The sequence below is a fragment of the Solanum stenotomum genome, chromosome 12 (genome assembly GCF_019186545.1).
Source record: "Solanum stenotomum isolate F172 chromosome 12, ASM1918654v1, whole genome shotgun sequence".
NCBI classification, from domain to species: Eukaryota; Viridiplantae; Streptophyta; class Magnoliopsida; order Solanales; family Solanaceae; genus Solanum; species Solanum stenotomum.
Genome location: NC_064293.1, coordinates 33,094,060 through 33,109,135, shown reverse-complemented (window position 1 = coordinate 33,109,135; position 15,076 = coordinate 33,094,060). Strand labels below are relative to the sequence as shown.

General features: G+C 35.8%; 3 protein-coding genes across 7 annotated transcripts; 1 reads left to right on the top strand and 2 right to left on the bottom strand.

The window, feature by feature from the left end:
* Positions 1-333: 333 nt before the first annotated feature.
* On the bottom strand, positions 334-2,988 carry LOC125848678 (thioredoxin-like fold domain-containing protein MRL7 homolog, chloroplastic). 2 transcript variants are annotated; one of them, XM_049528595.1, is made up of 6 exons: positions 2,835-2,988; positions 1,411-2,225; positions 1,222-1,306; positions 1,027-1,138; positions 800-912; positions 334-713 (listed from the first exon to the last, which is right to left on the bottom strand). In XM_049528595.1, the coding sequence occupies exons 2-5, from the start codon at positions 2,154-2,156 to the stop codon at positions 809-811; spliced, it is 1,047 nt and encodes a 348-aa protein (XP_049384552.1). In that variant the 5' UTR covers positions 2,157-2,225; positions 2,835-2,988; the 3' UTR covers positions 334-713; positions 800-808. The 2 variants fall into 2 exon arrangements, with proteins under 2 accessions (XP_049384552.1, XP_049384553.1); XM_049528596.1 differs by having other exon boundaries at positions 2,798-2,957.
* A 690-nt stretch (positions 2,989-3,678) lies between these two features.
* Positions 3,679-4,191, bottom strand: LOC125848694 (calcium-binding protein PBP1-like). The gene has a single exon (XM_049528614.1). The coding sequence runs from the start codon at positions 4,149-4,151 to the stop codon at positions 3,804-3,806; it is 348 nt and encodes a 115-aa protein (XP_049384571.1). The 5' UTR covers positions 4,152-4,191; the 3' UTR covers positions 3,679-3,803.
* Positions 4,192-5,463: 1,272 nt separating this feature from the next.
* Positions 5,464-15,011, top strand: LOC125848657 (G-type lectin S-receptor-like serine/threonine-protein kinase At1g11330). Of its 4 annotated transcripts, none has more exons than XM_049528572.1 (8): positions 5,464-5,752; positions 11,733-12,833; positions 12,930-13,037; positions 13,256-13,464; positions 13,648-13,858; positions 13,946-14,183; positions 14,272-14,422; positions 14,503-15,011. In XM_049528572.1, exons 1-8 carry the CDS (start codon positions 5,557-5,559, stop codon positions 14,791-14,793), a joined length of 2,505 nt encoding a protein of 834 aa, XP_049384529.1. In that variant the 5' UTR covers positions 5,464-5,556; the 3' UTR covers positions 14,794-15,011. The 4 variants fall into 4 exon arrangements, with proteins under 4 accessions (XP_049384529.1, XP_049384531.1, XP_049384532.1 ...); XM_049528574.1 differs by lacking the exons at positions 11,733-12,833; positions 12,930-13,037 and adding exons at positions 6,926-7,033; positions 7,430-7,618 and having other exon boundaries at positions 5,495-6,829; positions 13,445-13,464; XM_049528573.1 differs by lacking the exons at positions 11,733-12,833; positions 12,930-13,037; positions 13,256-13,464; ... (2 more) ...; positions 14,272-14,422; positions 14,503-15,011 and adding exons at positions 6,926-7,033; positions 7,430-7,638; positions 7,822-8,032; ... (1 more) ...; positions 8,445-8,595; positions 8,676-9,108 and having other exon boundaries at positions 5,529-6,829.
* Positions 15,012-15,076: the final 65 nt, after the last annotated feature.

Here is a 15,076-nt window from a genome sequence, read left to right as displayed (position 1 = left end):
TGAGTGATTTAACATATCTTTAATCAGGGCATATTCCTGATAATGTGATAGCCAAAACTTTTCAAAAGAAAGCACTTTAGTATCTCAATATAACCTAAAACAGATAAAAGCAGATATAGTTGACTCATCTAAGGAACATACTGTGCCTTGTTTATCTGATCTGAACTTTCCTATCTTAAGATGGAATAAAGCAAGGTACCAATACAGTATCCATTCATATCTATCTAGGTTAGTATTAATGGAAAAAAGTTCCATACCTAGCGTGACAAACGTCTCCTCCGAAAACGATAACTCCAATTTATTTATAGCTAGCAAGGTCAAGATACATGTAAGTAACAGAAGGTGCATGGACTTTTCTAGTTAAATACATAAAGTAGTTTATAGACATCTAGGGCTAGTATGATATGTAAACAAGCAAATAAAACTAAAGTAAGATCATGCAACTGAGTGTTCTCTTTCCAACTATCCTCTTCTATATAGTATGGCACTACTTTAAGCACATTATAGTATATAACCTTTTTCTTCAACCTTCCTCTTGCTAATTACATCAGCAGCTGGAAGCATCAAGCGGGTAGTACCATCATCTCGTTTCAACCAGTCACTCTTCTAAGGTTCTGTCCTCAATTGGTCAATTGTTTTCCAGTGAACAAAACGACCACAATTGATTCCAGTTACACAGGGATCGATCCATGCTCCATTGCCTTGTTCTTAATCTGAGATGTGCATACAAGTTTAAATATTTTTAATGACATTAATCTATGAGCTTCTAATGAAAGCCTAGACAAGTCAGCATCAGTACCTCCGTTGACTATGACTGTTGAGATAAAGCTGCATCATCAATGCATGAAGGTTTTTTCGCATTGTAGTAAAAATATGCTATCATTTGAACCAAATCATCAGCCGTACGAATTTCTGCATAGATTTATCGGAAGTTGCAAAGTAAACAATCGTTCAACATAACAATAAATGTAGCTAAAAAGATTACAATTACTTTATCAAACTAGTGAGGGGATACATAAGAAGTACCTTTTTCCCTGTATAGTATCCTGTTTCCTCGTAAGAACAATATCTGTGGACTTTCTTTAACTTTAAGTGCATAGGCTAGATCCCTCTCAATATTAATGTCAATCTTCACAGTCTACACCAAGTAATTAGGGGAAAGGTAAGATAAGAGGGTTCACTAACGAACAATGTAAGGAGAAGTGATTATGTTTCACAAACCCGAGGAGGCAAGCGCTCTTTGGCACTCCAATACACCTTGGCTGCTTTCTCTAGCTCCTTAAGAGCTTTCCAGTTGTCACTAGCCCTGTGCAATTAGAAATTATCTCAGAGAACATAAAAGACTTGCATATTGCTTATAGGATATATCCTCTAGGACTTCAATTTGTAAACAAAACAAGATTCACTTACCGATTGTATCTCTCAAAAACAAGAACAATGAGGGGACTGGGATGAAAAGCGAAGCTCTCCCACTCAAGACAATTGATTTCCTTCACCCAGCAATCATCAATCTCCCCCTCCCAATCGATCTCAACTCCATCTTCTCCTATAACATTTTTTATTGGATGCTTGTCAAAATACTCTGATGCTCTAATTCCCCATCCAACATCTGCATCCAGAGGCCAATTTGGATCCTCCTCCTCAATGATCATTTTCTTTTCTTTCTTATCCCTACTGCTGTCATCTTCATCATCACTACTTTCATCAGAATCGGTGTCATCATCAACCTTATCTTTGAGGATATTCTCGGTATCTTTCATCATTTCAGAGTTCTGCTCTCGGATAGAGGCAAATGTCTTTTCTAATGAATCACGAACAAAATCCTCAACTGCAGCTGCTTCGCTCCTGCGACCACGCCTCGGCTTTTTAGGGATTGTTGTTGGGAAGATCTTGGCAGAGTCTTTGTCTTCATTATGAGAAATTTTATTTTCCTGGGACCTTGTAGCTTTCCTAGGCCTTGAACCAGAGTTATGCTTAGGATCAGACACATGTTCCTCTTCAGACTTTCTTGAAGTGGCAAAGCAAGTCAGACGTTTCAAAGGAGGTGGCAATAGGAAGTTAGAAAAAGAGCAAGAACTACACTGTTGCCCTGCTTTGAGTGCAGAGAGTGATGAAATAGCACAAAAGTTAAGATTTAATGCAGAATGGATGACCATCTTCCTTCGCTTAAATACTTTGCTGGGAGGATTAAAACCTCTACGAGGATAACTCTTAATACAAGAAGCCTGTTGATAACACCAACCAAAATTAAGAGTGAAATTTTATCAAACTCTAGTCTACAAAACACATATCTTAAGACATCACTTCAAACTAGCAGATAAGAGTAGACATCAAACATCTCATCATCCACATCACAGTCTTATGTAGATGCAAAATGACTAGCATTACATTCAAAAGATATTTAAACAAAGCCAAATGTAGAAGCCATAACATTGATGTTGAATTGTTGAGCACAGTACTAGGTCTTTTTAAGTTTTATTTAACAAAAATATATTAAACTAAGCAAAATCCACACGAAGAAGTAGCGTAGACGGTGGTGTTCCACATGGACGACTTAAAATTCTGCTTTTGGCTACCGTTAAAGGCTACATAATTCGAAGCATAGAGGTTGAAACTTGAAAGTCTAATAAGCAAATAATCAAACATGTGGTGTGCATAGGTCATCAGACCATCCATACACTACAATCAAACAATACATTAATTATGTATATAACTTCATGACTACAACAATGGCAAGCAGTTAAAGCTCAATGAATCAAAGCTTGTAATAATAATATTTCGCAAAGTACTTTGTTACCTTCTCAAAAATACAAGCTTAGAAAAACAAAGGCTACCTGAGAATGAAGAAGCTTAATCTCAAGTTTCGATTGTCCAGACGCTAATTGCTTTAACCCTATAACAAATAGCAGCTTTATTCTGAGAGATGGGAGGGAAGAGAAAATGACCCAAATATAAAGATGATATACGGCACAGTTTTGAGAACTAACAATATTCTAAATGAAATTTGAAAACTCTATAATATAAATATTTTCAATTACATGAAGTGAAAATAACTATTTCTAAATTTTATCCAAATGAATACCATAACCCAAAACTCGACTTGTAAAAAACCTAACACAGCTCCAAACTTGGGTTAAACATATTTTTTTTAACTTGGTAAAAAAATTGTTAAATAGAATAGAATGATTTCCACCATGCTTTTATTGGTCTTTGGCCTAAATGACGTTTTTGGATATGTAGTGAAAGTTGAGTGATTTAATTTTATTGTTAGCTAAATTAATTTTAAGATATTTTTGACAATTACTCTATTAAGTTGAGTGACTTTATATGTAGCTAATCCGAGTCTATCACATTTTTTTCATATGACAACATACATAAATATAATTCTTAAAATTGTTTTAATATTATTGAGCTTTTGTTCGTAGTGCATACTTCATCACGAGTTATTTTTTTCTTCGTGAATTAGTAATTGATTCACATTTACATGATCTTTGGAGTCGAATTGATTAATCCCCTCACATACTTGTTCAAGTTCATGTTAGTAAAGCAAGTTTCACTGCTAGGTCAGTGAAGAGTGTTGAGAATTCTAAGGTAATAAAAGTACTATTTGTAACTTTAATTTTATTTTTCCAAACTTTGTTGGATAAAGTAATTTACTTAATATCTATGCTGGTAGGAGATAACATCCCGTGAAATCAATCGAATTACACACAAACTAACTTGAACACCATGGTTAAAAGAAGAAAAGTTTAACATTGACAAATCAAGTGAAACATTACATATGAATCAGGAATAATGCAGTATCACTTAAGGTGTACAATATTTTGTTGTTGATCAGCTTTATGTAACAATTGTTGAGCCACAAGTAACAAGTCAGGACTCAATCTAAACATCAAAATACAAAATTCAATCTGATCAAGAGCTCCATCACCATCCATATCTCCTTCTCTAATCATGTTCTTCAATTCTTCTTCACTAAATTCTTGCAATCCCATCAGCTCAGAGTTTTTCTTTAAGCTATCAATTGTGATCACTCCTTTCTCACCATCCATTAACATCCGATAACCTTTGCATAGCTCGTTGATCAGTCCCTCTCCGCCTAGCTTTCTCGCCATAATTGGCAGCAAATCTTGAAACTCTAAATGTACCATATTTGTTTTTCCTGTAGTACAATCACAAATTAATATTGCTAGAAGCTGTTGCTTGTTATATAATGACATAAATTAAGTGTGGATATTTATAGAATTAAGGAAGTTTTTTATATCTCATTTCTAGACTAGTCAGACGAGCTAGTTAGGGACTTGTCTACTATTTTCTTAGAACTTGCCTTGCTTGTTGGAAATTTTATTTTGGACCAAGTCAGTCTTTTCATTCGTCAAAATGCCTTACAATGGATTTTCAAGGAAACTAATGATGTGCGGTTGGTGATAATTAAGGAAGTCATCTTTCAATTTTATTTTTATTAAGAATTATGTGATGATAGCCAAGGTGGACCGTCACTTTAATTATTTGGAAACTCAATTCAGTTCTCACAAAATCAGATTGGGGCATTGCAGGAACTGTTCAGTCAAAGTTTTTCTCAAGGTAAATTATCAACAATCCAACTTACTACAGTATTATTTTTTCTTCTCTAAAGATAAATCCTCTATGTTTGAAATTTGAATATATAAAATAATATTGTCAAACCACGGCTTTGCCCTTTATGTTTGAATACCATCTACCAATAAGAAGCTTATTTTTTCTTTTCAAAAAACTTGTGTTTCCTCTTTTAAAAAAAAGTATAACCAAACAAAAGTCCAATTTCATAAGTTGGTTATTTCGGTACCAAAATTTCCTGCCATTTATTGCAGCAAGTATCTGGAAGGAGCATCCACGGCGAATGACTGGAATTCTTAGTTCGTTATTTCTAATAAATCAGAATTCTCAACTATGTATTGTATAATCAATGATAGTCTAATTACAACTGCAGCATTAAAACTATTAAATTGCAATGGAAAATACTGATATAACAAGTAATTAAGAATAGAGATACAAATAGGCATGAAAAACTTGAGACTTTAAGAAAGGGGACGAGAGGAGTACACATTTTCGTCCATAATTTCCAAAGTAGCTGACGACAACCGTTTGTCACGTAATTCCTACTCAACTTGAATCCCAAACAAATCTTCCGTTAGGCTGTCTAATTCTTGTGCCTCTTTGTAGTTTAACCTTAGGCCCAACATCTTAGCCAGCCTCTGTCCAGATAATTGGTCCATATGCATTAATATCTGGGTTATCCATGTTCACAACATTATTAGTACTTATTTTTTAGTGGAATGATTGCACTACTACAGTTTGATGTCATTTTCATCAATTGGATATTTTCCTTACGTAGAATTTTCAAATATTTTGACTAAGGTGTTTGATTAGTTGCGTAACTTTGGTTATATTAATGGTTTGGTAGAATTCTCAAAGACTAATTTTATTTTTTCTGTTTCTCTGAGATGATAACATTGATATACTTATGGATACTTGAATGTTTGTTTGTGTTAATTCGTCTATTCCCTCGACTTGTCAATGATTTTTAAAAACAGGTATTTGGGAATGAAGATATTGTTGGTTGATTTAGTTCTCTTGCTTTCTTGTTTTCATTTAGTTAGGTGCAATAATACGCGTTCAGACAACTTATTGCCTGGACAAATCCTTTCCTTTTCTGCAGCAGATACTTTAGTGTCCAAACAAGGGAAGTTTGAACTCGGTTTCTTCTGTCCAGGTAATTGTGAAAAGCTTTTTATTGGTATATGGTATACAAACATATAGCCCAAGACCGTGGTTTGGATAGAAAATAGGGACAACCCCATCCGCCCTCCGTTCAATAATTCTCATCTAGAGCTGTCTGATGGAAATCTAGGAATCTTTAATGCACGTAAACAAAGAGTTTGGGACTCTAATTTATCCACAGCAGATGTCAATAAGGCAGTACTTCTTGATTCTGGAAATCTCATTTTGACAAATGGCATTGAAATACAGTGGCAGAGCTTTGATTATCCTACAGATACATCATGGCTGCCTGGTGCGAGGATTGGATTTGATAAGTCCAAGAACACACTCCAGAAACTTACTTCTTGGACGAATACGAATGATACCGCTTCAGGACACTTCTCTTTGCAATTAGACCCTAATCAAAATGGTCAGTTAGTCATACTACGTAACCTTGTGGAAATGTGGAGCTGGGTGCCTTTGAATCTCGTAAAAGTATCCAAGTATTTATCCAACTTCAGTTATAATCCAACTGAACATAGTGCATTTATTACATACAATGTCTTTGGTGAATCTGTCATTTCTCGAATTGTCCTAGATCATAGCGGGTCTATGTGGGAACTCTTCTGGTCTAATGAGAGTCAGAATTGGATGCTTGTGCGGTCCGTACCTGCTGATATGTGTGACACAACGAATTTATGTGGTGCTTTTGGAATTTGTGATATAAATACCAATCCAATCTGTGAATGTTTACAAGGTTATGAACCCAAGTTTCCATTAGGTTGGGATACTAATGATTATTCTGGTGGGTGTGTGAGAATAACTCCGCTGCAGTGTGGCAGCAATAACGATGGTTTTGTTCGTATGCAAAATGTAGAACTTCCTGCATCATCTGAATCAGTGCAAGTGGGGAATGATCAGATCTGTGAATATATATGTTCATCCAATTGCTCATGCAATGCTTATGCTTACAGCAATAGTGGAGTGTGCTTATTATGGATTAATGATGATCTTATCAATCTGAGAAGATTATCTGGTAATTCACGTCAAGCAGTGTTAAACATAAAAATTTTTGAGCGTTCAAACAAAGGTTATGTGCTTCTAAACTGCATCTTTTTCTAATTGTGCTTACTTGAAAGTGACATTATGTTCGTTTACTCCTCTCCTCATCTATCTTATTGCTCAGGCAATAAAAAGTCATCGTTTGTAGTGCTAGTAGCATCCATCACTTCAGCAATTTTTGTCTGTGGTACATGCTGTTACTTTCTATGGAGACGAAAGCTCAAGAAAAAAGGTACTTCTTTATAATTCCAATAGCTATGCCAGCGCTTTATGAATGTTAATTAATGTGGCCTACATTGGTTGAGGCCATGAGGGTATAGGATCTTGTCTCCTTATATTGTCTTGGCTATCCTCACCTCATGAACTAGCTTTCAATCGAGATTGACATTTTCTTAACAATGAACATATGTGGGATGCCAATAAACGAACCTAGTCCTTCTGGATTCATTATTAAACTGCTGGAACCTGGGCAGTCTTCGTGTGATATTCTAGTTCTTACTAGTAGCAGGTTATCTGACTTAACTGTGTTCTCGCTGTCACACTCACTACAATCATGGATTAGATTATAAGTTAAAATTACCAATGTACAGCTTCATCTATAGACTTCATGTTTCTATTGCCTTTTCAGGGATTTTGAGAAAGATGAAGTTCAGAGAAATGTTACTTTCTGACTCAGCAACTAACATGTCAAAACCTGGAACTTCCATTGGAAAGGGACAAGAAAAGAACGGTGACATTGAACTGAAGTTCTTTGAACTACATGACATGAAAGCCGCGACAGACAATTTTTCCCCTGATAATAAGCTTGGAGAAGGAGGTTTTGGTCCTGTTTTTAAGGTATTGTTACTACAACCTGAATACCTGCAAGTCTGCAACACAAATATGCGCTCACACCTAAAGAAAATGGAAAGAAATCCCTCCGGAAATAGCCAGATAGTATATATCCTGATTTTAGTTAATATCTTTGCTAGCTGTACTTATGTTTTGGAGGTGTGATAAATGTTTTTTTGCAATTTCTAGGGTCAATTGCCAGATGGGCAGAAAATAGCTGTGAAAAGGCTATCAACTCAATCAAGGCAAGGCATAAGTGAATTCAAAACTGAGGCCCTTCTCATTGCAAAACTCCAACATAGAAACCTTGTTAGGTTCCTTGGCTGCTGTGTAGAAGATGAGGAGAAAATGTTGGTATATGAATATATGCCAAATAAAAGTCTAGACTATTTCATTTTCGGTATGATAATTTACTACTATCTGTTTTTGTGTTAACCCTTTCCTCCTGTCAAATGTGTGCTTACTGGATAAATTTGATATGTACAACTTAGACGAGAGCAGGAGGTCGTTGCTTGATTGGAAAAAGAGGCATGAGATCATTATTGGTATAGCTAGAGGGATACTCTATCTGCATCAGGACTCAAGATTGAGAGTAATCCACCGTGATCTGAAAGCCAACAACATTCTTTTAGATGAAGACATGAACCCCAAGATATCAAATTTTGGTACAGCAAGAATATTTAGCGGAAACCAAGATGAAGCAAATACTCTTCGAATAGTTGGCACATAGTAAGCAAGCAAATACTGAAAGGTCTTTTCCCATACTACTTACCAATATTTTGCCTACTCATTATAGCTCCTTTTCTATGCAGTGGCTATATGTCACCTGAATATGCTCTAGCTGGTCTCTTCTCAGTAAAATCTGATGTCTTTAGCTTTGGTGTCATATTATTGGAGATCATTAGTGGAAAAAAGAACAGAATCTCTTATAATAGTGATTCCCCTCCAAATTTGATACGACAGGTAAGTTGTAAAATGCAAATGTTCGAATCTTTCTTTGATCAAGAATCAAATTTATCCATTTCAATGAACTAATGATTCAGGCCTGGGAGCTTTGGAATGATGGCAAGGCCTTCGAGCTGATAGATCCAACCATAGTTGATTCTTGCCCCAGTGAGGAAGCACTACGCTGTATTCAAGTAGGACTTTTGTGTTTGCAAGTGAATGCAGGGGACAGACCAACCCTGTCATCAGTTCTATTCATGCTAAGTAATGAAGCAACGATTCCCTCCCCAAAGCAGCCAATGATTACCCCTCACTCTGACTCGGGTACAACAGAAACAACACCATCTTCGATCAATGAGGTGACTATTACTGCACTTGATGGTCGTTAGTCAGCTGATGAGTGATGAATCATCAGTCATCAGCCAATCCGTTCGAGTGTGGGAGGGTTATTGACCCGTCCATTTACTAGCTCAACGAATTGGGTTGATATACTGTCCAAATTGATTCAAGAGAGATTGTCAAAATAATTTTCAGAAGACATTTTTTTATTTGATATGTTATATATATAGTTACCATAAAGAAAACAATAATTTTAGGTACTAAAAATTCATATAAGAACAAATAAAATAATTAAACCTTACTAAGAATTGAACGGATTGAGTTACAACTCACATTGCAGTCCTGTTTCAATTAAATTTAATCCACTCAAATTCTACTCAACCCATCTAATTGACACGTTAGATCCATACCAATTCACTGAATTTTTGGTTGTTGTATAATTAATTGCTAACGTGGGAGCCGAGGCACGTGTATCTTAATAAACACGAGAATATCACAATACACCCACAAGTCAACAAATAAATTTGAAAATTGGCGGGGTTCTTGCTTTCCCATCACTCATCAGCGTTACTAGGAACTTTCTTCTTGTTTTCTTATTGAATGAACTGAAATTTTATCCCCATTATTGTCCTCATTTCTCTACAACGTTCACACCGAAAAAGTAATTGTTTCTAATTATATCCTTATTCTGAAACAAATAATACCCAATTTTTAAAAGATATAATAAATAGAAGAATTCAATAAATAATAATACCTTATATATTTTTTATTGTTTTTTTAACTGGTGAAAAGAATTAAAAGGACATTTATTTTGATAGGGAGAGAGTAAAGTAGGGTGGTGGAACATTGCAAAGCAACTTCGTTTTAATTAAAAAGGAAAACAAGTCTCCTTTGAGCGGGCGTCAATGGACGTATTCGGAAAGTCAAAACTCCAATAATCAGTTATCCAGATTGGGGAATTTTTCTCATTGTAAAATTTCATCTCTAGAGTTGCACTGTGTGTGTTCCTTTCCACTTTGTCAGCACTTTCGTGAAACATAATTGTTTAGATGCATGTATGTGGAAAGGAAGATGACTGCAATAGATTGATAGTCAACAAAATATATTTTCTTATTATGATGTATCTTATCAACATTACAAAGAATCGGTATAACCCTATTTCCAATCAAATTGAAATAGGCAGGAAAATGAAATTTGAGAAACAATATGAAAGAGCCTCTTCAACTCCACGAGGCAGCCTGTTGGAATGTATACGTCCACCAGTGTCAATGGGACCAGGTCCTCAGCACAGTTGAAACTAAAACAGTAAAGAACAAGTGCTGAAAGGTAAAGATTGACAAGAGAGTTTACGTGGAAACCTCCTCAAGGGAATAAAACCACGACCTGGCCTGCCAGGACTTTTAGAACTGTTTTTCACTAATCTTCTCAAGCAAAAGTAAAAGCCAGTTACAAACCAAGATTAGCCTGCTAATCCCAACTCTAAGTAACCCCTCCTATTACTTAGACGAGCTAGATTAGATACCACACTACCCACTATACTAATCCTATCCTGATTAATATAGATTTAGAGTAAGAACCAAGTTAACTCTAACTCAAAAATCACAATGATTCACACAAGTTGAAACGTTTCTTAACACAACGAAACAAATCCTACCATGTAAGTACTTATTACAAGAAAACAAGACAATAGACACAGAAAGCATTAATGATGATTCTATCAGGTCCCTTGCTGGTCTTGAAGCTTGAATAGTTTTCTCCTTTTGAATGAATGAGTAACTTGTTGTTTTTCCTTGGATATATTTAGACACGAAAAGTTATTATCCAATGAACATGCAACCTCATCGCTTCTGATTGGTGGAGTACTCTGCAGCTTCACCAACTTTTTGACGCAGACAACTTTCCAGCTGTACAACACTTTGATCACTGGACGAGTATTCATACTCTGCAGAGGACCAGGTCCCTGCACTTGTGAGGAGATCATCAAAACATCAAGGAGCATAAGCACTTATCACAGCCCCAGCCTCCACTTGTGGGATTCTAGTGGGTATGTTATTGTTGTAATATATTCTTGTCAACTAACATGTCTCAGTCTTTAACTAAACTAGGAAGAGAATTGTGTTATTCCACCAACTAAATTCTAACTTAACTGGCTAGTGTGTTCATCCTTTTTAGATATCTGATGTTTGATGATTTGGATTGGATGTATCCAAGAGAAAGTCAATCATCATTTTACTCAAATCACCAAAGAACTAAACACTGAAGTAGCTAGACATCTTTCACTTTAAGAATCAATAAAATTCCATTTCATTCACTGGGAAAAGTGTTCATTGACAATAAGCAAGGTTAGATGAGATTCGTTATCAGCCGCCTTTTGGACTTTAATTGAAGCAAGTACATCCAGTGGGAATGCCTGGAATTATTAGTTGGTCAAATTTACGTATTTATTTTTTAGTGGAAAGATTGCAATTTGATGTCATTTTCATCAATTGTATTTTCCTTTCTAAGAAATTTCAAAGATTTGAACTAGGGTATATGATTAAGTGGGAACTTTGGTTGTATTTACTGGTTTTTATTAGTCCTCTATCAGACTTCCCCCAAAGTTTCATTGCCCCAACTTTCTTAATTCTCCTCTTTCGTTTTTATGTAGTAGTGAGAAATGAAGATAATATTGGTTCTCTTGCTTTCTAACTTTCATTTAGTTAGCTGCAATAGTACTCGTTCAGATACCTTGTTGCCTGGCCAGTCCTTTTCCTTTTCTGCAGAAGATACTTTAGTATCCAAACAAGGGAAGTTTGAACTCGGTTTCTTCTTTCCAGGTAATTCTGAAAAGCTTTTTATTGGTATATGGTATACAAACATAAAGCCCAAAACTGTGGTTTGGATAGCAAATAGGGACAACCCTATTCGTCCTCCGTTCAATAATTCTCATCTAGAGCTGTCTGATGGAAATCTACAACTCTTGGATGCACGTAAACAAAGAGTTTGGAGTTCTAGTTTATCCACACCTTCAGCATATGCCAATAAAGCAGTACTTCTTGACTCTGGAAATCTTGTTTTGACAAATGGCATTGACAGACAGTGGCAGAGCTTTAATTATCCTACAGATACGTGGCTGCCTGGTGCGATGATTGGATTTAATAAGTCCAAGAACACACTCCAGAAACTTACTTCTTGGAGGGATCTGAATGATCCAGCTTCAGGAAGCTACTCTTTGCAAGTAGGCCAGAATCAAAATGGTGAGTTAGTTGTTAAACATAATTTCCAGGAAGAATGGAGGTCTGGGCCTTGGAATGAAGGAGGGTTTGCTATTAGAGCACAACAAAATTATTATAAGGATTTATTCGACTTCAGTTATGATCCAACTGAATATAGTAAATATATTACTTACAATGTCTTTGATGAATCTGGCATTTCTCGAATTGTCTTAGAATTTAATGGGTTGATGAAGCAATGGTTCTGGTCTAAAGATCATCAGAGTTGGCAGTTAGTGTGGTCTCGATCTACTGATTATTGTGACCAAATAAATTTCTGTGGTGCTTTTGGAATTTGTGACATGAATGCCAGTTCACCCTGTGAATGTTTAAAAGGTTATGAACCGAAGTTTAAATCAGATTGGGATATTAGAAACTATTCAGGTGGGTGTGTGAGAAAAATTCCGATGCAGTGTGGCAGCAATAACAAAAAATTTGTCCGTATGCCAAATGTTAAACTTCCTGTGTCATCTCAATCAATGAAAGGAGGAAATGATCAGATCTGTGAATATATATGTTCATCCAATTGCTCATGCAATGCTTATGCTTACAGCAATAGTGGAGAGTGCTTATTATGGTATAGCGATTTGATTGATCTGTCAAGATTACCTAATAATTCAAGTCAAGTAGAGTTCAACCTTAAGCTTTTTGAGCACTCAAACAAAGGTTAGGTGCTTCCAAGCTGCATCTTATTTCTAATGTGCTCCTTTTCAACCAAAAATATGTTATTTTCCTCCTTTCTTGATCTTCCTTAATGTTTAGGAAAGAAGAAACTACTACTGGTAGCACTAGTAGTGTCCATCACTTCTGCAAGTTTTGTCTGTGGTACATGCTGTTACTTTCTATGGAGAATAAAACTCAAGGAAAAAGGTACATTCTAATTCTTGCTAGTAGCAGTTGAGTAACTTAAGTTTCACTTCTATTTGGCATGACTGAAAGAGGTCAATCAAAATGTAACCTTTGATTTAATTAGTCATGGAAAGGAAATTATATTCTCCGAATCATGCTTAGATAAAAGTTAAAATTGCCCATGTCCAGCTTCTTCTAAACTCATCAATAAACTTCCTGTTTATATTGATTTACATCAGGGATTTTGGGAAGGAAAAAGTTCAGGGAAATGTTACTTTCTAAATCAGCAACTACCTTATCAAAACCTGGAACTTCCAGTAAAATGGGACAAGAAAAGAAACGTTCCATCGAGCTGAAGTTCTTTGAATTACGTGAGTTGAAAGCTGTGACAGACAATTTTTCACCTGACAATAAGCTTGGAGAAGGAGGTTTTGGGCCTGTTTTTAAGGTATTGTTACTACATAAGAAAATATATTGACAACCTGAATAACTGCAACACTAAATTCTACTCAGGCCCAAAGAAAATGGGAAAAAGTCCCTCTTGAGGTGAACAGGTAGCGTAATGGTTTTAACTAAAATCTTTTCCATACTTGTGTTTTAATCGTGTGATTAATTGCATTGCAATTTCTAGGGTCAATTGCCAGATGGGCAGAAAATAGCTGTGAAAAGGCTATCAACTCAATCACAGCAAGGAATTAGTGAATTCAAAACTGAGGTCCTTCTCATTGCTAAACTTCAACACAGAAATCTTGTTAGGTTTCTTGGCTGCTGTGAAGAAGACGAGGAGAAAATGTTGATCTATGAATATATGCCAAACAAAAGTCTAGACTATTTCATATTTGGTATGATAATTTACTACTATCTGTTTTTGTGTTAACCCTTTCCTCCTAAGTAGTGCTTACTGGATAAATTTGATATGAACAACTTAGACGAGAGCAGGAAGTCATTGCTTGATTGGAGAAGGCGGTATGAAATCATTATTGGAATCGCTAGAGGGATACTCTATCTTCATCAGGACTCAAGATTAAGAATAATACACCGTGATCTGAAAGCCAGCAACATTCTTTTAGATGAAGATATGAACCCCAAGATATCAGATTTTGGTACTGCTCGAATATTTAGTGGAAACCAGAATGAAGCTAAGACTCTTCGAGTTGTTGGAACATAGTAAGCAAGAAAATACCAAAAGGGATTTCTCTGTCGCATCCTTACCATTTTTCAATACTTGGCTCATTATTGTCCTTTTCCTTTGCAGTGCCTATATGTCACCTGAATATGCTCGAGCTGGTCTCTTCTCAGTAAAATCTGATGTCTTTAGCTTTGGTGTTATATTATTGGAGATCATAAGTGGCAAAAGGAACATGGTCTCTTATAATAGTGATTCCCCTCCAAATTTGATACGACGGGTGAGTTTTAAGATACAACATTTGAAACTATCTTTTGATTTAATAATCATACTTATTTTCTAAATGAACTGCTGCTTCAGGCCTGGGAGTTGTGGAATGATGGTAAGGCCTTTCAGCTGGTAGATCCATCAATAGTTGATTCTTGTCCCAGTGAGGAAGCATTACGCTGCATTCTAGTAGGACTATTGTGTTTGCAACTCAATGCAGCAGACAGACCAACCATGTCAACAATTCTGTCCATGCTAAGTATTGAAGCAACAGTTCCCTCCCCGAAGCAGCCCTTCATTACCCCTAACTCAGACTTGATTACTACCGAAACAGCATCATCTTCGATCAACGAGGTGACAATTACAGCACCTTATGTTCGTTAGTTGTCTGACGTGTATATGTATTTCTGTTATCTGTTTATCAAATGTATCTAGTGCTCATTACTTCCCAAAGTATGATATAGTCTTCAATGATTCAATGCAAATAATGCTAAAAGATTTTCAATAGACTAGTTGATATTACTTTTACAGATACTCATCACAGAAAGATTGAGACAACAATGCTCTTACTCATGATCATAATATTATTGTTGTATTTGATACATGTCTATCTCATGATCTAATTATGAAACAAAAGTTAAAATCTTTCATAAGATAACTTACATGT